This window comes from Ricinus communis, chromosome 5 (assembly GCF_019578655.1).
Source record: "Ricinus communis isolate WT05 ecotype wild-type chromosome 5, ASM1957865v1, whole genome shotgun sequence".
Classification (NCBI taxonomy): Eukaryota; Viridiplantae; Streptophyta; class Magnoliopsida; order Malpighiales; family Euphorbiaceae; genus Ricinus; species Ricinus communis.
Genome location: NC_063260.1, coordinates 24,517,340 through 24,542,175, shown reverse-complemented (window position 1 = coordinate 24,542,175; position 24,836 = coordinate 24,517,340). Strand labels below are relative to the sequence as shown.

General features: G+C 32.1%; 4 protein-coding genes across 5 annotated transcripts; 2 read left to right on the top strand and 2 right to left on the bottom strand.

The window, feature by feature from the left end:
- Positions 1-60: 60 nt before the first annotated feature.
- LOC8272492 (histone deacetylase complex subunit SAP18) lies at positions 61-1,528 on the top strand. The gene is made up of 6 exons (XM_002509630.4): positions 61-252; positions 364-396; positions 504-617; positions 710-805; positions 1,167-1,235; positions 1,317-1,528. Exons 1-6 carry the CDS (start codon positions 106-108, stop codon positions 1,347-1,349), a joined length of 492 nt encoding a protein of 163 aa, XP_002509676.2. The 5' UTR covers positions 61-105; the 3' UTR covers positions 1,350-1,528.
- A 206-nt stretch (positions 1,529-1,734) lies between these two features.
- Positions 1,735-4,950, bottom strand: LOC8272491 (PGR5-like protein 1B, chloroplastic). 2 transcript variants are annotated; one of them, XM_048374758.1, is made up of 11 exons: positions 4,523-4,950; positions 4,028-4,191; positions 3,841-3,937; positions 3,619-3,719; positions 3,408-3,464; positions 3,189-3,265; positions 2,943-2,994; positions 2,581-2,691; positions 2,401-2,498; positions 2,244-2,319; positions 1,735-1,949 (listed from the first exon to the last, which is right to left on the bottom strand). In XM_048374758.1, the coding sequence occupies exons 1-10, from the start codon at positions 4,704-4,706 to the stop codon at positions 2,250-2,252; spliced, it is 1,011 nt and encodes a 336-aa protein (XP_048230715.1). In that variant the 5' UTR covers positions 4,707-4,950; the 3' UTR covers positions 1,735-1,949; positions 2,244-2,249. The 2 variants fall into 2 exon arrangements, with proteins under 2 accessions (XP_048230715.1, XP_002509675.1); XM_002509629.4 differs by having other exon boundaries at positions 4,028-4,143; positions 4,523-4,935.
- A 2,300-nt stretch (positions 4,951-7,250) lies between these two features.
- LOC8272490 (leucoanthocyanidin dioxygenase) lies at positions 7,251-9,962 on the top strand. Its single transcript, XM_002509628.4, is given in 3 exon segments — positions 7,251-7,774; positions 7,777-7,966; positions 8,968-9,962. Coding segments are annotated over 3 exon segments (1,311 nt in total). The 5' UTR covers positions 7,251-7,464; the 3' UTR covers positions 9,779-9,962.
- An 11,435-nt stretch (positions 9,963-21,397) lies between these two features.
- Positions 21,398-23,277, bottom strand: LOC8272488 (glyoxylate/hydroxypyruvate reductase HPR3). Its single transcript, XM_002509626.4, has 2 exons — positions 22,704-23,277; positions 21,398-22,169 (listed from the first exon to the last, which is right to left on the bottom strand). Exons 1-2 carry the CDS (start codon positions 23,145-23,147, stop codon positions 21,645-21,647), a joined length of 969 nt encoding a protein of 322 aa, XP_002509672.1. The 5' UTR covers positions 23,148-23,277; the 3' UTR covers positions 21,398-21,644.
- Positions 23,278-24,836: the final 1,559 nt, after the last annotated feature.

The following is a 24,836-nucleotide window of genomic DNA, read 5'->3' as shown; positions in this document are numbered from 1 at the left end:
AATTAATTAACTGGGCCGAAAACGAAAAGCCTTTGGAGAAAAGGAACATTATAAAATGAGCGAGTCGCGGGAAGTAGATGAAAAGAAGCATTCAGAAGGAAGAAAATGGCAGCAGCAGCGGCGTCGGCGGCAGCCTCCGGCCAGCACCACCAGCTACCTCTACCACCGCCACCGCCACCTCCCCGTGGCAGACCATTCCCTTCTACGGGTAGAGCTCATGGAACCGGGATCGAGCTTATTGATCGCGAAAAGGTGTTATTTTACAGTTTAATGTTTTAGGGTTTTTGTAAAAATCTGTGTAGATAATGAATATACTAACTCAGATTTGTAGCTCAAAGTTTTTCTTTTTTAAATGCTATGCAGACTTGTCCTTTATTGCTTCGAGTTTTCACCAAGGTACTCTTTACTGTTATTTTATTAGCCATATTTTCAGAGTTCAACAAGTTAGGTTAAAATTTTACATGGTAAATTGGTTATAATATTTCTTTTCAAAAATTCTGCAGATTGGAAATCACCACAAGATGGAAGATTTTGCAGTGAGAGGCAAAGAACCGAAGGATGATGAGGTTCAAATTTACACATGGAAAGATGCTACACTTCGCGAGTTAACTGATCTTGTATGCCGTTTTAAGAATCTTGTATATCATCTAAATAAGTTTATATACTTGGACTGCTTTAGTTTTATACTTAACAATGACTCTTTTATTAGGTTAAAGAGGTTGCTCCGGAGGCAAGGAGAAGAAATGCAAAATTGTCGTTTGCTTTTGTATATCCTGATAAACATGGCCGTTTTGTTTTGAGAATGGTATGTGAATTTGATACTCCTTGAGGGATTATACACCTATAAATATATTGATGCATTTGAAGTCGGCGCATAAATTTGCAAATCATCAAGTATGCATATGTACTACCAGTTCTATGCAACGTTTTCATGTGCATGTTGTAGTGTTGCTTTGGATGAACTTTAATGATGTTCTTCAGTTGTCTCTAACACTAGCTTAATAAATGGCATTTGAAACTTTAGTTGTTTTCGGGATAACCCTGCATTCCTTTTCTTCTTGTTCCCAGCTATGAATCTCTTCTCTGGTATGCATGGAACAAATTCTCCCACTTCTTTTGGATATTTGCTCATCATTTTTTATTTTATTTATATTCTTCTTGTTTAGGTGGGAATGACTCATTCAAGCGCAAGACGACCAGATGATTCTAGGTCATTGGTTCAACTCGGTTTTCAGGTAAAACTAAGGTATTTGACTTCTGCATCACTGAGAACCCCTATATTGGTGTTCTCACATCGTTATTTTATCATATTGTAGATTGGAGATTACTTGGATGTGGCAATCCTGTAAAGGGGAAGATTGTTCGTGCATGGAGCTTGATCGATTTTAGGGAGGCCTGTTTTTAGGCAAGTTTAGATGTGAAAATACAAACATATGATGGGCTCTTGTCTTCCTTAAAATTTAAAAACTGATGAACTCATGTAAGAATGTTAGTATTAATAGTTATGCAAAAATATTATTGATATCAATTTTTCGTGCAATCCTGTTCCTGAAAAGTAGCAGATGACTTCAATTTATGCATTAGCCATCCTTACAAACCTGGCTTTGTGAGAAATGTTTTAACTTTCCAGAGACATCGAGTTAGGGTTGGATGATTTATGCTGATAATTATGACTACTCAAGTACCATCAGTCATTCAATGTGATTCGCAATTTGGCTAAACTATACAGCACGATTACAAGTTTGATCTCATCTTTTACTGGAAGCCTATCAAAGGTCGATGTATGAAGCATTTACTTACAATTACAATATTAACATAACAGTAGAGATGCATTACAGAGTACACATCTGAAAGTTCCCTCTCCATCCATATAAGGTGACATTGCTCACTTCCAACTTTACGAGGTAGTAGCACCTGTGTATTATCAGTATCCCGTAAATTGACTGATCCTGCATTTAGCAGCCATTATCAATTTAGCACTTGGGTCTAAAAAGAAAGGGCAAAAAAGGGGCCAACCCATGCGACTGGATTGGACCTCCTGGAGACTATGAAAATTGATGTTAGATTTTATCCATGTGCAGATCTCTACTCCTAGAACAAATTATATTCATCAGAGTCGATTGTTGGAAATTTTCCTCAGAAAATAAAGATCAAAATTTGAAGTGCCAATTACATTTAAGTATGAAGTGTAAGCCAGTTGCTGAGTTTGAGTAGACATACTGCAGGATAGACAGGGTATATACCTCTAATCAAGCATTGCTTCCTTCTGGCAGTGTAATCAATCGTGTCTTGGAATCGTACACCATATCAGTTCCACAACTGCATTGAATCAAAATATTGCAGCAATGTGAAATTGAAGGTCTATCGAGTAATGGGGTTAGTAAATAAGTATAAACTTACTTTGAGCATTTGACGCTGTTGGTGGTACCACCACTGGAAATGGACAATATTGTTCCGAAGAAGGACTGATTTTCAGTACCACAGTTGGGGCATGGGCCCTATGTCAATTGGGAATCATGTAAGTATTTAGTAGCTTTGTTTATTGGAGGCTTACAAAAGACATCAAAGTGCAGATTCTACCTTCAGGATCAAGAAATCTTTCACAATTGCATTTGTGAAAGACAGAGATAACCAGACTATGACAGGCACTGCAGCAAACCATGTGAAGATAAAGCTGAATGGCTCTGGAAGCTGCAAACAAACAAATCACAAAATCTAAGCCTCAAACTGAAGAAGTATAGAAAATTAACTAGTCTGAAGATCCCCGTAATGGTTGTTATATAATGATTATATAACCAATTAACAAAAAGTAGTTGCGAATTATCGTTAAATGCATGACATTCTGAACCTTCACGAAATTCTAGACGCCAATCTTTTTCTGTTTCAGAGTCATTCAGCAAAAAATGGAACATGAGAACATAAAGAAATTATTCAATGTTTACCTCCAAAAGATATGTAATTTCAAATCCTGTAAGATCATCCAAGAAAAAAAACCTGACAGAACAAAACACCTGAGGATTAGACCTGAACTTAAGGCAGAGTCGACCAAAATCAGAACTTCTATCATGATCTGGAAGCAGTCTCCTCCAACAAGATTGTCAACCAAATTATAGAATCTTGTAATGGTAACTTTGGTCATGGTGGCAGTAGTTAAGGCTTAATAGAGCGAAGAAGTTAATAATACTTACAAGCCTAGTGCAACAACAGCGGCAGGGACGTTCAGCAGGAACATTTTTAAGTAGTCAACAGATAGATCACTGTAAACCTGCAGGAAGACAGTTGAGAAATAAAGATTGCATCAGGATAAACAAATGCAGAAACTACTTATTTGCAATCCACAATTGTGTATGGTTATTGGACATAAATATAAGTATAATAATAGGAGAGAGCTCTAAAGCAATGCATACCTTTCTACTACGAAGACTGCACCGCGGACCCTCTACTACAATCTCACTGCCTTCTTGCTGCATTACAATTACAGTCAAAAGCATCAATTTTCATCAGTCTAATACATCTAGAGGGTGCAAGTTTAGTTCAGGATTCTTCAAAACTTTAAGTGGTAATTCATGACAAACATGTGCTAATCAGTAATTGGCCATGAAAATACTAACTACTAACCTTCAATCTTAGCTTCAATTGATCAAACTCTTCATCACTCATAATTGGATTTCCTGATACATAAGCCATTGAGGCTTCCAAAAACTTCTGTTCATCACAACCTGTAACGCAAAATATAAATATGAAGGGAATTTTAAGAATGTAGGGCCTGCAATTCAACGTCTAACAAAGAAAAGTGCATAAACAATAAAGGTTGTTGAGACTCCCTAAATTAGTTCATACTTAGCATAACAACACTGCTTCCTTCCCACATTAGTTCTTCCTTGAGATTATCAAATTCTTCATTCGACATTATTGCTTTTCCCTCATAGTAAAAAGCCTGTATAAGAAAACAAGAAAATAACAATTTATTATCTCATGCAAAGGAAGATTCAAAGTGATCATTAATGAAAAGATTGGTTCTACATACTTGCAGAGCTTGAAGAAACTCCTGCTCCATTTCACCTATTGACTTTTTATCTTTCTTGTCTATGCTACAGTACTGCAGAATTTTACCATCAACGACTTCATCTCCTTCCACTTTACCTGAAAACATATCAGGATCAGAACATGAACTTTCCTGGCAACCTGAGACTAAAGAGAATGAAATGATATGTTATGATCAGACTCTTGAATACAAAAGATGAAAGGTGTGGAACAAGCAAGAATTCAAGATTCAGAAATGAATCTAGCCATTCAATTCTTTATCTTGTCCTTGCAGAGTCATGTACGAAGTACATAATCTATTCTATATCAGACAAAACTTTGAAAATAACCATTGAAGAGTACCACTGGATGCTAAATCTTATTTCTTGAATTACTTTGTTAACTATGTGAGTCTGCAAGGACAAGCTAAAGCACACTTCATCTCACAAAAGAAAATAAAATTGAGAAGACTATCCAATCAATCCAATCACATCTAAACCTTGTTGTTGATCAGCAGTAGCTTTGATTGGAAGCAAAAGAATTCTGCGACGAACAGATAAATGCTTTCCGTGGAGGTGACTGGAGTGAATTCTTGACGAAGAAGATAAAGAAATGAGTGGTTTCAGAATAGGAGCAGAGTAGACACGAGGGAAAGTCAAAGAGAAGGCTAATTTGCTAGCCATTCGGAATGGTGAAACTACGGTTTCAGGTGTGCAGATGCTGTGATTTTTGTTAATGGGTTTCTGTGATTATATTTTCTTTTTGTTTGGAGGGAAAGAAAAAAGAAAGAAAGGAAGAAGGCAGAGAAAGTGAAAGGATAAGGCAATGGAGAAATGTGTGGAGGGAAATCTAACTGTATTTTCAAAAGATCAAATAGTTTGCTGTTGGAGCTCTAAGAAATCTGCCTTGTCATCATTTCCTTATTTTATATATCTTTTTTTTTTTTTTTCCTTTTTCTGCTTTGGGTTGTTTTTACGTTAGTGATTAAATCATATCATAGGATGTTTGGGAATTTGGACATGTGGATGGTGATTAGTGAGCTTGTGGAAGCATAAGGTTTATCACGTGATGTTGTGTGCTTGAATTTTGATTGTTGATATTGAGTGGAATGGAATCTTCTTTCTTGTTGTCGAAACAAAGACATGAGTGTGTTATTGTTGTGGGTTGCTTTTTTGATTCTACCTAGGTTTTAGGTTTTGCGTTAGTTAACAAATTGGGTTCGTATGTGTAATTTATATAGACTTTTAGGGCTCTTAGTGTTGTTATAGGCTAGAATAGAACTACATCTAAAGCCCATTAAGGATCTTGTACTTTGCTTTGTCTCATCTCATCACAATATGAACCTCAAGCAATGGAAGATGTTAGAAGTCAAAATCAATATCTATACTCCCAACTTAATTCAGTTCATTTGTTTTAAAGTCATTCAAAAGTATAATGATTTTAATTACTAATATAATTTTACTAAATCAAACATAAATAATATGTTCCGATCATATCGACTCTCTCTCTCTCGTAAAACATACATTATATAAATTTAAGTCAAAACATATACAAAGAAAATAAAGTGTCAATTAATCTAACTATTATTCGTGCATATGAAAAATATTAAAAATCATAAGTTGATTTGTCACAACTATTGATGATACATAGTTTTTTTACAAAACTGTTCTTATAAGTCGTATCGAATAGGAAAAAATTAGGACAAATAAAAACTATGTAACATTATAATAGCATATATTTAATCTCAATTACTAAAGATAGATTCTATCTATGATAAAATTTAGCAAAGAATTCATATACAAATCAACCTTTTAATTTTGTGCAACTTCTTATCTTGCAAAGAATCAGGCATAGGCATAGCCCATAGCTTTTCTTTCTTAGGTAAGACCTTTACCACCTACCAGTGAATATGGAGAGAGTGTCATGCTTCAGCTACCTTCTAACATTGTACATTATAAAGAAAGAATGATGAGCTTCAGTTTTCAAGTACCTTAAATTTACATAGGAGGCATAATTATATATGCTTTTGGAGTCGCTTAGCAATGTTAATTAATACAAAATCAAAAACATAGAATACAACTATAGATAGCAAGTATGTACAATTACCGTCAACTATATACAAACTACTGACTGGTCGCTGCAAGCACGAGTCACCAACCACACCAAATTATCCAAGACAATTGATTGTTCAAGAACCACAAAAATACATTATTGGTTTAGAATTTCTTTTTAATAAATGATTTTGCCCATAAATAAGTTTCTAATAGAGTTTAATTGCAAATACATTTCTTTATTTGATATAATGTATGATAATGTAGAACTTATTTATAAAATTGATTTCAGGTTGAAGAACTAAGATAAAAAGAAATAAAGAAGACAGATGAACAAGAGAAAGAAGAATATTTCTAATGCTAAAAACATTTATATATAAGAGAAATTCTATCAAATTTAATGGTATTTAGTTTTAATTGTAATAAGATTTAAGAATTTAATAATATAAAATTTTATTTATATCAAACACATAAACTATAAACTTATAAATAAATTTTATAAATAATTGACGAAATTTATTTATGCTACATATAATATTAGCATTAACTATTTTACCGAAGTCAAAATTGGTAGTGGATATATAACAAAAGAAGTCAGCAAATCAATTGATTCCATATCAAAATTATTCTCTGTCGAATTATGAACAATCACACATTTCTAGTCCATTTATTTTCCATATAAACTGGACCAATAGTACTGAATGCTCATTTATTATTATTGTTATTTCTTCTCAAAAATTATTTGTTTAATTTTTAAAGTTCTATCACACTAATCAGCATCGTTAGATTCGTTTTATATTTTATGACCAAAAAGTCAATATCTAGTATGTAATTTCTAAATGTACAATAAATATATATGTTAAAAAGTATATTTCTAATATATATGGTTAACCATATATTATATTGAATTATGGATGGGGTTAAAAGCATAATTTTAATATACATGGTTAACCACCTGGTATTTGTGGGGCAAGCTTTTTTCTAATAATTTTCCTAGAAGAGAATAGACTGGTGGAGTGTGGAAGTAAGGTTGGGGTTCCTTTCCAATCCCCTCGTGCTTCAACCAACCCATCTTCCATGCTACTGTGTGTATCTATTCTCCATCTTTAATTAATTAGCTCCCATCACGTGGACAGCTTACTCTCCATATCAATATATATACCATCGCCTTCTTCTTCCTTCCTTACCAGCCAGCCACTGATATATATATTTAACAGTGTACCATATACCTTTTTGTTCCTCTATATATTTATATGCACTCCATTTTATATAGATTGGCACTATACTCATATCTGTTAATTCTTTCTATAACTTCCTATACGCTGCAAAAGAGCAAATTGGCCAAATCCCAATATCGGACAGCGCTGTACTATCTTTCTTACCTACTACAATGGTGACTACTTTGATCCCAAGAGTAGAAAGCTTATCAAACAGTGGTATTGAGTCAATCCCAAAAGAATACATTCGCCCAAAAGAAGAGCTGACCAGCGTAGGCAATGTCTTCGAAGAAGAGAAGAAAGACGAAGGACCTCAAGTTCCAACAATTGATTTAAAAGAAGTGGATTCTGAAGATAAAGAAATACGAGAGAAATGCAGAGAAGAACTATTGAAAGCAGCCAAAGACTGGGGTGTTATGCACCTTGTTAATCATGGCATTCCTGGTGAGCTTATTGATCGTGTGAAGAAAGCTGGACAGGCTTTCTTGATCTTCCGGTCGAGGAAAAAGAGAGGTATGCTAACAATCAAGCTTCAGGAAAGATTCAAGGTTATGGAAGTAAGCTTGCTAATAATGCAAGTGGGCAGCTGGAATGGGAAGATTATTTCTTCCACCTTATTTTTCCCGAGGAGAAACGTGACATGTCTATTTGGCCCAAGACTCCAACTGATTACACGTAAGTTTAATTCCCTTCACTTGTTCACTAATAAAAAATGTGACTAAGTTTAATCTCTAATGTATCTCTTAATTTCACTCAACTCATTTGCACGTATATATAAGCCTCCAACTATACTAAGCATCAAGCACTTGGCCTAGTGTTATATTTATAAATCTTCTGATATGAAAGAGCAGGGCTTGAATTAAATTATGAGAAAATTTGATTAATTCTGTCCGATTATATAAATTTTTTCTTCTTAGATAGATCTCAACCTATCATCTATATACGATAGCTATGTTTAAAAGGCCGGAAACATTGAGAGGAAAAGAATAAAATGGTTTAAAATTTAGAGAATTTTTTTGGGTGTTTTATGCTATCTCATTATTAATTGATATATATTTATCTTTCTAAAACTAATAAATATATATCACTCGTTTTCTTGTATAGTATATAATTGAAAATATCTTCCTTGAACAAATATAAATTTTATTAAATCTTAATAGGATACTAATTCTAAATTTGTATATAGGTAATTCTTATCTATTTTAACTGTTTATATCATTGACAAGTAAATGAGTGATACATATGTATAAATATTTTATATTTGGACATCAAATAATTGACATATTTATTATTATTTAAAAAGTAATAAATATATTTATTTTGGTATTAATAAATATATTCAATTCATTTATTAACTTTTTTTTTTTGAAGAATTTATTAACTTCAAATATATAGGTAGGAATAATACTCTTTACAATAGGCAAGAACTTTCGTGTAGTCTCTCTTCAACTTTAACATACATTATAGTGTGTTTGGTTAAAAGAAAAGGGGATGGGGGAAAAGAACGAGGGAAGAAAATAGGAAGAAGAGTTCAATGCTGCCTTTATTAGGTTAGGAAAAAGGTGGAGGATTGGATAAGTTAAGTCAGAACCTAATTAAACAAAAGAATGGTATGAAATTAAAATTGAATAGAACAATCTAATATGGATTAACAAATACAAAACAAAAATCTGCAGAGAGGTGACAAGTGAGTCTGCAAGGCAGCTGAGAGGTCTAGCAACAAAAATTCTGTCACTACTATCAGTTGGCTTGGGACTAGAAGAAGGGAGGCTAGAAAAAGAAGTAGGTGGCCGTGAAGAGTTACTGCTTCAAATGAAGATCAACTACTACCCAAAATGTCCGCAACCAGAACTTGCTCTAGGAGTTGAAGCTCATACTGATGTAAGTGCACTCACTTTCATCCTCCACAACATGGTTCCCGGCCTGCAACTCTTTTATCAAGGAAAATGGGTTACGGCGAAATGCGTTCCAAGCTCCATTATCATGCACATTGGCGACACAATTGAGATTTTAAGCAATGGCAAATACAAGAGTATTCTGCACAGAGGACTTGTTAACAAGGAGAAGGTAAGGATTTCTTGGGCAGTTTTCTGTGAGCCGCCAAAGGAGAAAATCATCCTTAAGCCATTGCCTGAAGTTGTGACTGAAGAAGAGCCAGCATTGTTCCCTCCTCGCACATTTGCTCAACATATTGAGCATAAGTTATTTAGGAAGAGCCAAGAGACTACAACTACTAATCTCTCTAAGCCATTGCCTGAAGTTATAACAGAGAAAGAGCCAGCATTGTGCCCTCCTAGCACTTTTTCTCAACAAATTGAGGATAAGCTGTTAAGAAAGAGCCAAGAGGCTACAATTGATAATATTTCTAAGCCTTCTCCTGAAGTGGTAACTAAGGAAGAGCCAGCATGGTTCCCTCCTCCAACTTTTGCACAACAGATTGAGGATAAGTTGTTCATGAAAAGCCAGGAGACAACTGCTACTGAATGAGGCTTCTTCAGCCCAAAACAAGTACTCGTTTAATCGTATTGGATTATATATTTTATTCATGGGTTGGTTCGTGTTTTGAACTTGTGTTACGGCAGGTATAAGGTTTATTTTAATGTCTTCGTCCTTCACTTTTGTAATATTTCTACCTGCTTTCGTTGAATAATAAAATTGATGTTCTGTCTTATGGTTAGGTGTTGAAGGTCGAGTCAGTCTAAAATCACCAATGTTAAATTATCCAAGTTCTTCCTTGTCTAACGATTTAAAAAGCTAATTGAGATACTAACAGTAATAACTTAGCAGTCGAGTGTCCACTGGACCACTAGGCTATATGGAGGTGTCTAGGGGACTCCCGCTCCAGCCACTACCTCTGTAAAATGCTTTTGCAGCGGCTATGTGTTCTGCGACCTTGTCGCCACATTTTCTGGTGACGCAAATTCACCGTCACGTTAAGATTTTGCTATGCAGAATTCAACGTCAGATTATGCTGTTGCAATGGCTCTTATTGCTAAAACCGTCAAAAATTGGAAAAACCGATTTGGATTCACTTGGCGCAGACTTGTGACTGGAGATTTACAATGGAATGCAAGCAATTCAGACTATTCAAGGTTTGGTGTATCAGATTTAGCGTGAAGGTCCGATATCCTTTCATTGCACTTTATTAAGAGTCCTCTGGATTTTCATAACTTAGTTTCGTTATTTTACCTGAAGAATTAAATTACATTACATTACAAAGCACTCAAATTCATTCTTTAAATTTTCACCTTATCACGATTTGAAGAGTAGATTGGAGAGTAGATTGAAGAAGAAGATTGCAGAGAAAATGAAAGTAGTTCATAGAAGAAACAAATTGAGAAAATTCTCATTAACCTTCATCTATTACAAGTGATTATTTTTAATATAGAGGAATTGGACACTTGTCACTTTCTTATTGAGCTGAGCTTCTAACGGTAATAATCTAATGAAAATCGTTATCTTTTCTGTTTAAAGACTAACAGTAATCTAACAGAAATGTAACAAACCTTCTTCAACAAATATCTTTAATATTCCTCCTCAAGATGGAGCATAGATATCATGTATGCCCAGCTTGTTAATAAAGCTGAGGAATAAAGAAGAAGGAAGTGGTTTTGTGAAGAAATTAGCTAGCTGCTGAGTAGAGAAAACAGGGAACAAACGAATAAGTCCAGATTGAATCTTTTGCCTAACAATGTGACATTCGATTTCTATGTGTTTTGTCCTTTCATGGAACACTAGATTATGAGCCAATACACCATCGCTGAAACATAATTCTGGACTTGTAAATCCTCTAATAAAAAAGACAACCATTGAATCTCACATGTCACATTTGCTAAGGCTCTATATTCTGCTTCTGAACTGGATTTTGATATAGTTGCTTGTTTCTTTGTTTTCCAAGATATCAAAGAATTCCCAAGAAAAACACAGAAACCATATATGGATCTTCTAGTTTCAAAACATGTAGCCCAGTCAGAATCTGAGAAAGCCTTGAGCTTTAAATTGTTAGAAGTAGGAAAAACTAAACCTTGCCCCGGAGACTTCTTTAAATATCTAAGGATCCTTGAAATTGCAGCATAGTGCTTATCTGTTAGGCAATCCAAAAACTAAGACAGTTGCTGAACAAGAAATGATATATCAGGCCTAGTACTACATAAGTAAATAAGCTTTCCTACTAGTCTTCTATATGCTGTAACATCTGAATATAAAGAACTATCATCTTTGGTTAGTCTTGTATCTGCTGTCATAGGAGTTAAGGCAGGTTTTAATCCTAAATAACTAGTCTCTGTCAGGAGATCTATGACATACTTCTTTTAGCACAAATTGATCCCAGATTTTGATCTTCCTACTTCAAAACCTAAGAAGAATTTTAAGGACCAAGGTCTTTGATTTTGAACACTTCATCAAGATAAGCCTATACTGACTTAATATGTCCCAAATCATTGCCTGTGAGGATAACATCATCTACATAAACCAGCAATGCTGTGAAAGACTGATCATGCTTCCTTGTAAATAGAGAAGAATCTGATGTTGTTTGATTAAAACCTTGAGACAGTAATGCATCAGTAAGCTTCACATTCCACTGTCTACTTGCTTGTTTTAATCCATATAAGGGCTTAGTAAGCTTGCAGACTAGACCAGGTTGTGTACATGAAAGTCCAAGTGGAATTTGCATATACACTTCTTCATGTAAATCTCCATGCAAGAATACATTGTTTATATCCAACTGATGTAAAAACCAATTCTTGTATGCTACAACAGCTAAAAGAACACGAATAGTAGACATTTTTACAACAGGTGAAAAAGTATCAATATAGTCTATACCATTTTGTTATGTGTATCCCTTTGCCACAACACAAGCTTTTTGTCTTTCTATAGATCCATCACTATTATATTTAGTTTTAAAAACCCATTTACATCTTATAGCAACTTTATTAGTAGGTAACTTTGTTAAAATCCAAGTATTGTTCTTTTGCAAAGCATCTAGTTCTTTTTGCATAGCTTCTTTCCAACAAGAATGCGTAATAGCTTCATTATATGTTTTAGGTTCTATATTAGAATCAATATGAACATTAAAGGCTCTATGAAATAAACTCAGTTTGTCATAAGTAAACACTTTTGAGAAAACATGAGGTGTAGTCCTATGTTTATTGATTATAGCATTAGTTCTTGGAAGTTGATAAACATAATGCTTTAAAAAAACTGGTTTATTAACAACTCTAGTAGACTTTTTTACTGGAACAAAATCGGTAACAAGAACTAATGACTCAGAATTATGAACAGAATTTGGTTCATTGTTAGACTCATTAACTGGAGTAATATCAGTGCTAACTGAATCAGCATTAGCTGAAGGAATAGGCAAAGAAATATCCATATTAAATGTGTCAATAGATGTAGGTAATACTGTTAAAGATGATTTGGCAGCATTATCAGAATTCTGAAATGGAAACAAATGTTCATAGAACCTAACATTTCTTGAAATTAAAATTTGTTTAGACTGAATATCATAAAGTTTGTAACCTTCAGTATTTTCTGGAAAACCAAGGAACATACACTGTGTTGCCCTAGGAGTGAATTTGTGTCTGTTATGTGGCAATGTGCATGCATATGCTAAGCATCCAAATACCTTTAAATTATCAAGCACAAGTAGTTTATCATACAAAAGTTTAAATGGAGTCTTATTATCAATTATAGGAGATGGAACTCTATTGATTATAAAAACAACATGACTCACACAGTCTGACCAGAAACTCAAAGGCATAGAAGATTGGAATTTAAGAGCTCTAGTAACATTAAGAATATGTTGATGTTTTCTTTCTACCACTGAATTCTGCTCAGGGGTATAAACACATGTAGTTTGATGAATAATTCCCTTTGATTGAAAGAAACAAGGCATAGCAAATTCAATACCATTATCTGTCCTGATACACTTTATCTTGTTATCAAACTGTGTTTCCACAAAATTATAAAAGTTTTGTATTATAGGCCTAGTATCAGTTTTAGATTTCATTAAAAATATCCAAGTATATTTACTTTTATCATCAACTATTGTCAAGAAATATCTATGACCATATAGAGAATGTGTCCTGGCTGGTCCCCAAATATCTATATGCATAAGTTCAAAACATTTATTTACAGCAGATTTGCTTAAAGGAAAAGGATTTTTCTTTTCTTTTGCTAAATGACAAGTCTTACAATATTTTTCAATAGGAACTTTTATTGATAATTCAATAGATTGTAAACATTTCAATCTAGAATTAGCTAAGTGACCTAAACGAAAGTGCTAAATACTATCAGCATTGACAGAATCAATCATAGCAGAATCAACAGAACACAAAACAGAAACATTTGAAACTAATACAGAAGTATCAAATTAAGCTTTATCAAGATGATAAAGACCTTGAACTTGTTTAGCTAATTCAATCATCTTCCATTTGATAGGATCCTATATAATGCAAATATTCTTATGAAGTATAAAGCAATAATTATATTGAGCAGTTAAGTTGCTTGTAGAAACTAAATTAAATGAAAAATCAGGGACAAATAATACATCATTAAGAATCAAATCGTTACTAAATTTAACAATTCCTATATGTGTAACTGTGACTTTTTAAAAATTTGGCAAAGTAACAAAAATATTATGCACTGATTTATAAGAAGTAAAAGCCTCCAAAGACCAGATTATATGATCTGTTGCACTTGAATCTATTATCCAAATCATTTTAGTTGGTCTCATACCATATGAACATGCAATAAAATTGTTAAAATAAGAATAAGAAAACAAACCTTCTTCAACAAATATCTTTAATACACATTTCTTCAAAATGTGCGTCTTTTTTTTTTTTTTTTCTTGTCAAAGTAGAATCCAGCTAGCCTTTTCCAACTGACAATATTAACTAAGATAAGATCAACCGTCAAATAAAGAAAAGGATGTGAATAGAACTTGCAAGAAAACCATCAAATTCGGACTTCTTCTAGGCAAGGCATGGGAAAAAGAGGGGAAGGCTTATGTGTGTGTTTAATCAATGTCAGAAGCTGGTATAATATGATTCTGGTAAAAGGCAGTTGATTCCTAGTCCTGAAGAAATTATTGCTGTAAATGTACTGCTATATATACATGCAGCATGTTCTCATGACCATGAATGGACAAAAAAGAATGTGAAAAAGAGTTGCAGAGGAAAGTACTTATAATAGAAAAACTATATATTTTTATTGGGGATGAAGAAAAAGCAAAAGAAGATAATTTCATTTGTGTTCTTACAAGACCATAGACAAATATTATACACAAGTAATGGGTTTCTCAGTTCTGATGACTAGATGCACGAACCTCATTTTTCCAATTTCACCTTACTGCACCTGCTGAATATCTGACTTGTTTGGATTAAACCTGTTAGAGATTTAATTGTAGAATTATATTTATTTGGGAATAAATGCATAGAGAAATTAATAAAATAATAGAGGCACAAAATTTATATAGTTGGGCTTAAAATCTACATACGCTGACAAAAATGACTAATTTTTTTTTTTTATTCAAACTGAAATATTACAAGTAAAATAAATTTCTCTTAAGACCCAACCCCCAAATACAACCCAATTAACTTCACCAATTCAGAAAACAATAGTTTCCTAATAAATAGTTATGTGTTGGGTTACGATGTAGGAGGACCAATGGTAGCTCCTGCTCTTGAAGATCTGTCGGTTTGTTCCCATTTTGTTGTGAAGTTTCTAGGATTTGTTGAATAGCCATTGGATATTTTATGAATGTAGAGATTCCTATCCTTTCTGTTTCCTTGACGATGCGTTTCTGATTGTTCTCCAAATGTCTTAAAATTTCAAAGCCCGAGCACATTTTAAAACATACTTTTCATGTGATAAAATTATGGCCAATCATTTTTGCTTCAGAGATATGGTACATTATCGCGTGATTTTATTTTAAAAAGTATAATTTTTATTATAAAAAAATATCTTAAGAAGTATGTATATATAGAAAGTAAAATTTAAATATCTAATAAATTTTTTATATTTTATTATATATCTTATTTTATTTCCATAAACATCTCTTTTTAATTTTTATTAATAGAAAAATAAAAATTACAAATATCAATTAAGCCAAATATATAAACTTATAGTATATTTATTAAATAAAGAGTAGATAGTGAAGTTTGACTCTCCATATATAGAGAGCCATATTGACTCTCTACTTCATACTTAAAGATAAAAAGTGTATTGAAATGCTATTTTACGATAGAACTCTTTAAAATAAAGAGTTTGACATATATAAAGAGTATTGGAAATGCTCTTACCGTCTGTTTACTTATAAAAAACTATGTCGATTTTCTATAAAAAATTTCAAATAAAAATAAAAATAAAGAAAAAGAACTTTATGTTTGTTTGTGCCACTTTTCTAAAATGAAAATAGAAAACAAATTTTTATATTTCAAAATTATAGCTAAATTTTAAAAAACTTTTGAAAATAAGTTGAAGATGTTTTCAATCTATTTATTCCAAATCTACTATTTATATTTAAAATATTACCTAAATAAAAAAATTATAAATTAAACATTTTACAGTTTTACAAATTTTTTATGGGAATTTCCTTAAGAACTAGAAAATAAAAAGAAAAAGAAATTCTCTACAAGTAAACAGGCTTTAAGCATCTCATGTATATATATTACAATTAATAGTAAAGTGATATGTATATATGGGTGTTTTATATTTTAGTATTAAATGTTTGACACATACACTATTATTTAAAACTAATGATTATATATCATTTATTTATTAATTTAGTGTATAGATTAGGACATACTTCAAGACTAGATAAAAAAATTTTCCACTGTACATATAGCTGATGTGAGGCTCTGAAATCATTAAAAGCAAAGAAATCGAGGAAGGTCCTTCTTTGAGTTTAACCTCTCATTTAACAAATTTTTTTTGATGTTCCTCTATTATTTTATTGGTACATTTAGAGATGTAAGTTGTAACTGAATTGAAGGGATTCTTATCTAGATATGATGAATACTCCACAACAAATAAAAGAGTAACATGTATATGTGAATATCTTACACTTTAGTATTTGATGAATGACACACATTCTATTATTTAAAACTAATAAATATGTGTCAATCATCTATCGGTCTGGTGTACAAGTGGAAATATACACCAAAACTAGGAAATTCTGAAAATCATCATAAGCAAGAAAATCGAATGAGGTCCCCCTTTGAACTTAATCTCTCATTTAACAAAATTGTATTTTGATGTTCCTTGTCACATTTACACAATGCATGGATGGAGGGTAATTTAAAGGGAAGGGAAAGAAATAGATGAAAAATTACTTCTAATCGTGTTTGGCTAACAAATTTTTTAAAAGGGAAAGGAAATTGAAAGGGAATGATTCCCTTTCATTTCTCTTGTAGAAGTTGAAATTGATTACATCCTAATTTAGAGTGTAAAAAATTTCAACGCATTGTAAGAAATTAAAATCTAATTAATTATCATTTTTTATCTTTATTATTGTAATAAAAAATTTAAAATTAGTTAATTCCCCTCCATTTCTTTTAATGATTATTTTTATGTAACCAAACATAGTAGGGTTCTCTTACCTTCCTTTTTCAACTCCCTTCTCTTTCCTTTAAAATACCTTTCCTTCTTTTTCCTTCTTAAGCCATGCATAGTGTTCTAATGTAAGCTGTAATTGAGTTAAAGGATTTTAGCATTATTTTTCGCCATTTTATTTGATTCACATTATAATTAGTGGAGTTTACTCTCTTCTTGCTTGGTGATGCAGGCTTACAGCGAACCACTTAAATTTTGTGTTTCTACTATTCTATTTATTCTTTTATTTGTCATCCATTTATTCCTACATAAATATTTATCTGTAATTAAATTTCTAACAAACTGGTACTAGAGCTGATACTACATATTTATTTGGGATTTGTATGATGACAACAAAACTCAAAAATTGAGAAATTTAATCCTACTATGAGTTTCACCATATGCAGGTCAAGATGGGTGCAATGGGTCTGCATCAAACGCTATTAGGTAAAGGTAAACTACCTAGAACTATGAAAGGGTCAAAGAAGCAGTGGATGGATGATAAGGCCCTTGCTTATGTTCAGCTTTATTTGCCGAATGGAGTATTTTGAGAAGTCATTCAAGAGAAGACTACTAAAAATTTATGGGACAAGCTTGAATTTTGTATGTTATAAAGAATCTCACCACCAAGTCGGTAGTAAAGCACCACCGACATACACTCAACATGGTCGAAACTGCATCTATCAAATCTCACGTTAATGAATTTCTTATGATGGATTTAGAAAATATGGAAATTTCTTTTGATGATGAAGATCAAGCTCTATGTCGTTTCACTCACTATTCAATCTTACAAACACTTTAAAGATACTTTTATTTACAATTGGCAAACTCTAAAGCTAGAGGATGTAAAAGCATCTCCATTCCAAAAGCGCTCATCGATGAAGAGCTTAGCATCAGTTGAAATGACAGCCCAACAAGGTCTACTGATAAAAGTTCTTCCAAAATGAAAATTCAAGGTCTAGATCAAAGTCTAGGCATAGAAATTTGACTTGTAACTACTGCATGAGAAAGGGGCATACTTAGTTAGAATGCTTCAGAGTGAGCAACAGAACAAACAATAGAAGAAAGAGGAACCTGCTAAAGCTAGTGTTGTTCAAAATCAAGAGCATTGTGATATGCATTTGATATGTGATGATGGAACCAGAACCGAAAACGAATGGAGTTTGGAAACAACTTGTATTGATGGAACAATCATGCGCGTAAAGTTGTTAGAATGTGCATAATTAAAATCAAAATATATGATTGAGCAGTTAGAACAAAATTAGATTTCTGACATATTCCAGACTTTAAAGAGAAATCTTATCTCTTTAAGTACTCTGGATTCAAATAACTATAAATTTACTGGCAGACATGGGGTTTTAAAGATTGCTAAAGCTTCTTTAATCATGATGAAGGCTAAGGAAATAGCCAAACTGTATTTTCCGAAAGGCTGTACAATTATAGGTGCAGCAACTGTCTCCACATCTTCCAGACTCAGATGTCACTAAATTATGGCATATGAGGCGGGGACTAGAACTTTTCAAATTTCAGATCGGCTCAGCCCGACTATACAAATTTAAATTTTTGAACAAATTTAGTCTGTAATAAAATAAATAATATTCTTTTTTATAATTTTTGAATCAAGCCGAACTTATTGAAAAAATTTCAAAGAAATGATATTTCCAAACTCGTCTAATTAATAAGCAGACTTCTATACTTTCAAGTTTGGACGGACTTAATATAAAATAAATGTCTCAGTCTGAAAATGTTTAGAACAACTTAAGCAGGTTGAGCGAACCCAAACTCATGGACGAATCTAGTCTTGACGTATGAATAAAAAGGTTTATCAGGGTTAAGCAAAAGAGTCCTGCATTGTGGACAAAGTAAATCTTAGCTAGACTTCTGTCAACATTACTAATCTGATGAATATAATATTATAAATTCATAGTTTATAAAAAGTTTATTACAGTGATTAAATTTAAAAAAATTATATAACTTAAAAATGTAAATATTAAAATACTAAAATATTTGTACAAATTTGAGAGATGGTTATGTAGAAATAAGCTAAAATTAACAAAATAACTAACAAAAGAGAGAACATATTATTATAAACAACATGGAAATTTAATATAATATTAGCTAGTGTAATATAGCAGAATTTAGTAATTATTTATTCAGAATACATTTTTATTAACTTTCAATTTAACTTAGCAGCTAAATTAATAGAAAATCTAAACCGGCATATTAAGAACACTATTCCATTTATTCTTTTTCCTCCCTATATATCTCTTCTCATCTTTTTTCGCTCTCTGCCTTTCTCTGTGAAATCTTTTCCTTTGCCATTTCTAAGTAAAGATTTCAATTCTCATACTTTCTGTTCTCTATATTCTTATATATATTAGAAAATAAAAGCCGAGTTTAAAAGTATTTCAAAATTTTGATATGTTTCATTGGCAGATAACTAATATATTTTATTAACATGTGATTATTTATTGGATTAAAAAAAATTTTATAATCAAAATTATAGTTGACATTTTTTTAATTCCAAAACCTTTGGCACCTAATTCCTAACTCTGCGACTAGTCCCATTTCTTAATGCTTCCTTGTGCATAAATTGTACATTTCAAACACTTAATTAACCTTTTCTCTCAATTATTGAAGAAAACTAGGTAGGACAGATTTTTGTCGCGGATACAATTGATTTTCACTTTTTGGAGTTTTGCCTGTCGTGTGATGATTGTCTAAATTGTGATATATGTTGGATGCTGACAATAAAAAATGTTCTTCTTCTAGGTCAGCTCATCTGCTTGCCATTATGCTGAAAATCATCCTAATTAACTGCTGCACCATCATTGTTCTCAATACCGGGTTCCATAACTTGAATTCTTAATTGGGCCAAAGTATGAACCCGAAAAGGAAGTTAAAAACAGGAAACACACCAACTGGATTATCTCTTTTTGGAGTCCATAACCCAGCACAAACGTACCCCTCATCAACGGATATGTTCTTCAGTTACATGGAAATGCAGACAACAAATACGACATGAAACGATATAATATTAAAAAGAATCAGGAAACTAATGTGATAATTTTAAAATATCAAATATTGGCAATTTCAATATCAAAAAGATTTATTAAGACAAGATAAAATATCTAATATATTAAGTACTTATAAATCATGCCAATATCTTTAAATAAATATAAATAAGGAATAATTATTTATAACAAATTAAAGTATAAAAACATATAACTTTTATGGCTATTCTACATTTCTTCTGCATCATCATCTATAGCATTATGAATTTCATCGATGAAAAGAACAACTTCCATTACCATCATCAAAATTTATAGAAGAAAAAGAATATGTGTATATATATGTATATATGTTATATTATATTTCTTTTTTTATATAACTGACTAAATATAATATAATTAATATAATTGGCTTTGTTGGTATATGATAAAACACTATGTGAAAAACATAAATTTTATTTGCTTGATTTGTTTACTGAAACACTGAATGATATTTACTATTTTTTTTCTTTTGAAAAAGCGATCTACTGTATATCAAAGGGAAGAACAATGTATGAGAAAAAAAAAAAAAAAAATATATATATATATATATATATATAAAGAGAGACTTTTACATGTAAAGTACTTAAGAATCAGGAGTATTAATGTAATATGAAATAATAGAAAAAATTTGAGAATCATCTCCGTTAGCAAGCCAAATAAAAATTTTGAAATTTTATGGAAAGGAGAAATAGAAATTCTTTTTTAAAAAAAGCTTTCTTAAAATTTCTAAAATTAAATAAAATAAATTTTTAAAGAGTTTTGTTGTCCAAGATGCGCCTGACAATGCAATCTGTGAATATCTATCACCAGGACGATTGCATGTCCAGCAACTTCCTCAGCAAACACAGCGCTGGCATTGGTGATGGTGCTACCATGGAGACGGCGCTCTAACAGGTCGAGGTGTTTAAGGCCAGCAGTTCAACATACTATGAGCCTTCAAAGCAGGTATTAGCTTGTGATCGGGGCAGGACCTATGCATAAGAGGGTACGCAGTGGCTGTGCATAGCTTGACAGGAATAGCTGGGGATTGGCACAGCATTAGGTGATTCGGATGGGCTCAGAATATTTAAGCAATCGATCACGTACGGTCTCTTGATGAAGATTTGAGTGCTGGGTGACGAAGTATAAGGACTGATGCTTTCTTGCCAAGCTTTTTTGCGGTGGAAAGCCATGAAAGGGGTTGGGGTATTGACTTTGGAGCAACTTTTGTGTTTTCTTTGATGATGAAAGATGATTCATTAATATGTATTTTCCAAGGTTTTTTCTTTACTTAATCTGAATCTCTGACTTTTTATATGAACATGTTTTATTAGATGATCTTATTGATTATGGAATATGAATTGTTCTATCGTGTGGAAGAGTACTAGATAATTGACTATCTTTTATTACATTATCTTATGACTGACTTATTTTCGTGTAAAAGGCTTAATCAATAACGCAAGAACTGAATTACACTGTTAGATAACTTAACGGAAACAAATAAAACTCTTAATTAGAAAAACAGAACTCCTATACATTATTAGTGCCTTTCTTTTTTCTTCTGGCACGGAGATGATCACTTTTTGAATGGTTGCAGAACATTTATGGCATTTTACAACTGTTATTTTGTATATGCATAAATCCTACATTAGGAGAATGTAAACGCATATGAATTTAGTTATCGCAGTTACATGTGACACAATGATGGGAAAAAAGAGTGAAGAATTCCCTTACTCGGGCTGAACAACTGACAGTAGAGGTTCATTTGAAAAGAATGCCTTCAAGTTGGAAAATATTAGCTCTAAAATTGCTTCAATAGATTCTGGGGTGAAGACAGCAACGTGTGGAGATAGCACAACATTATCTAAAGAAAACAGTTCCTTTGGCACATAAGGCTCATTCTCAAACACATCAAGACCTGCGCCCCCAATCTTCCCTTGCACCAAAAACTGTACTAGTTCCTTCTCATCAATAAGCGATCCCCGTCCAACATTAATGATCACCCCTTCTCTTCCCAAGGTTTTCATCACATTCCCATTAATCAAATGGTGAGTTTCTTCTGTTAACGAGCAGCAAAGGATAAGAATGTCACTTTCTGCAGCAAGGTCCAAGACATTGGCATAGTAAGGGAATGGAACACTTGGCTTTTTCCTTCTTGAATTGTACGCAATTCTGCAGCCAAAAGCCTCGAGCCTTTTTGCAACTTCAGAACCGATACTTCCAAACCCAACAATCCCAACTCGTTTGCCTCCTAACTGCGAGTTGATTAAGGCCAATTTGATGATAATATGCTCTATGAGATGCATAGCAAGAAGATTGAAAATTTTACATAATCGAAATATCTTCTAGTTCGCAAGTTTTGCACTTTTGGGATGTATAAGAACTCATTTTCTTTCACATAACATGCTAATTTCTCGCTAAATTCACCAACATTGTCCATTGAATTGAATTTTAGATATGAGGTCTACGATTTGCATGATAACAAGAAGAGGAATAATAACTAAATAAATAAACAGTTAAATAATTAAATGAATTGATTATGCTACACCACCTCTATCAATTTCATGATCACAAACGTACAAATTTCAAAAAATTTTGCAATTCATCTCGGGCCTTCTAACTTACAAATTTGAGCTATCAAGTTGGGTATCAAGAGATTTATTTATCTCACTTTCAACCTATCGGAATTCATTCTATGTTAGGAGTGTCAATTTAGAGCTCTTTGGTTACTAGTGCAAATTCGGAAGAATTCTATGCTGTCTAGAATATGCAAGAGTCAAGAAATAGACCTTGAAACCAAGGGGGTAGTCCCCCTTCATGGGCCACAAGCCAGAGCGAACAAACCGATCAGCTGCAGATATTCTGCGTAAAACATCAATCAGCAATGCCACCGCTTGGTCAGCAACATCCTCCGCGAACGCCACACTGGCGTTGGTAATAGTAATCCCACGGCCACGGCACTCTTTCAGGTCAATATGGTCAAGGCCAGCACTGGAGGCCACTATGAGCTCCAAAGAAGGGAGGACACTGAGAGTTTCGGATGTGATGGGAGCATAGCCAACACATACTAGAGCTCTTACGGAATTGAGGGAGTTGGCAGGTTCTTGCGCAAGAACTGGGTCGAGAAGTTGGAAGTGAGCTGATAGTCGGTCTTTTAGTGGAAGAGTGAATGATGGGGGACGATGGAGAAGGACAAGAGGAAGGTTTTGCATCGACTCGTCGGCTGCAGCCATTGATGGAATTTGGGGTTGTTTCAGTCTTTTTTCTCCCTCTGACCCTTCAGCAGGTGATGTAGGCAGAACCTGTGTAAAGTGGTAGCCGGACTTTTAACTTATATTGGAGAGATAATGGATGTATAAAAGGGTAAAGTAGTTTCGTATTGGAATCGTAAATGAATATATGGTTACAGCTTACAACAGACTAACTAACTGCCAAGAAATTCTTGTGAAGATTTTATATATTTTGAAAAATTGTTAACATCATTATAAAGACATCTAACAAAAATAATCATTATTTTCTATTATAAAATAAATTGCTTAAAGTGATATGACATGTAATGATTATACATGCTACCTGACATTTATATAAATATATAAAGTATTTCCACAAAATAAACAAGGACTGCATTTAATAATTTAGTGCAAATATTTTAAGGAGATCTAGATATAAGCATGTAAAAATAGCTGTATTATTAATAAATAGAGAGATATCAAAAAATTTAGAAATATATATATGTAATTTTCTGTACTCAGTTGAATATTTAGTTAAAATGTAAATTTATTTTTATATAATAGGTTTATAAATTTTAAATTTATGTAATACAATTTGCTTTGAATATATTAGTTAAAATTATTTTAAGTTTTCAATTATTTTAAATTTAATAAATTAGTATTTTTGATATCTATTAATCTCTTAATTCACTAAATATGTATAGAAAATTGATTGTACATACATATAGATTTTAACCCAACTTGTAAAGTAATTTTAGACAATTTTTGAGAAATATCTTACAATGAATAAAAAATATTATTTTTACTGTATAATTTTTTTATATTTTCTTAAAATATAATGTGGTTATTTTTTAGTTATTTTATCAAAAAATAACTAAAAAATAAAAAACAATAAATACTATATTTAAAAAATATATTTCTAATATTTTCACACAATTAAATTTACATTATATATTTTATAAAAAATTAAAAAATATAAATATTTTTATTATTTTTTATAATCTTAATCTAATATTAATGAAGTTAGAATCCGTCAACAATCACATTAATATAGTCCAAATAGAATTAGAGCCCATCAACAATCATGTCGATAACATTTTCGATAGAAATAATTATATTTTTAATATTTAAATAAAAAAATAAGAATAAAGTGATTTAATTTTTATATTTAATAATTAAGGGGGTAATCTATAAAAAAAACAATAACAAATAATATTTTTAACAGTAGCTTTCGGGCCCGGTGTCTATGAAAGAGTAAGAATTTTCAAATAAGCAAGAAACTACTAATGACATGATAAAATAAGGTAAAAGTTTTTTTTTTTTTTTTTTCTTTTCGTTTGAGTGATTGATTATCTTCTTTCTTCCATTCTCTGTGTCTCAAACCCTTAAACCCTGAAAAAATGGTTGCAGTAAACGGTTCACTGTCAGAAGATGACGACGAGAGTAAAGGAATTGAGTTATGGGTTGGGCATGGAGTGATTCTGACCCAGTAACGGTCTAGCATATTCTTGATGAATATGACTTATCAGTTATTGAAGTTGTCGCATAAATATTATTTTGTTTCTTAATTTCTGTTTTTTATTATATTGGTCCTTTTGATTTATCAGTTATTGAAGGACGATCTGCTAAAATAATATTATTTTTACAAATTGCTATATTTAATTATTAGATTTAAAAACTTATTTGATTTTT

Bases quoted from the DNA above. Each gene is read 5' to 3' on its own strand.
- LOC8272492 (XM_002509630.4), top strand. From the start codon at position 106: ATGGCAGCAGCAGCGGCGTCGGCGGCAGCCTCCGGCCAGCACCACCAG. The intron at 397-503 runs GTACTCTTTACT...AAAATTCTGCAG, and splicing joins TGCTTCGAGTTTTCACCAAG to ATTGGAAATCACCACAAGAT. The intron at 806-1,166 runs GTATGTGAATTT...CTTCTTGTTTAG, and splicing joins GCCGTTTTGTTTTGAGAATG to GTGGGAATGACTCATTCAAG.
- LOC8272491 (XM_048374758.1), bottom strand. From the start codon at position 4,706: ATGGCTAGCAAATTAGCCTTCTCTTTGACTTTCCCTCGTGTCTACTCT. The intron at 3,465-3,618 runs GTTAGTAGTTAG...ATTGTAATGCAG, and splicing joins AATTGAAGCTAAGATTGAAG to CAAGAAGGCAGTGAGATTGT. The intron at 2,692-2,942 runs GTAAACATTGAA...GTTTGTTTGCAG, and splicing joins AAATTACATATCTTTTGGAG to CTTCCAGAGCCATTCAGCTT.
- LOC8272488 (XM_002509626.4), bottom strand. From the start codon at position 23,147: ATGGCTGCAGCCGACGAGTCGATGCAAAACCTTCCTCTTGTCCTTCTC. The intron at 22,170-22,703 runs GTCTATTTCTTG...ATCAACTCGCAG, and splicing joins ACTACCCCCTTGGTTTCAAG to TTAGGAGGCAAACGAGTTGG.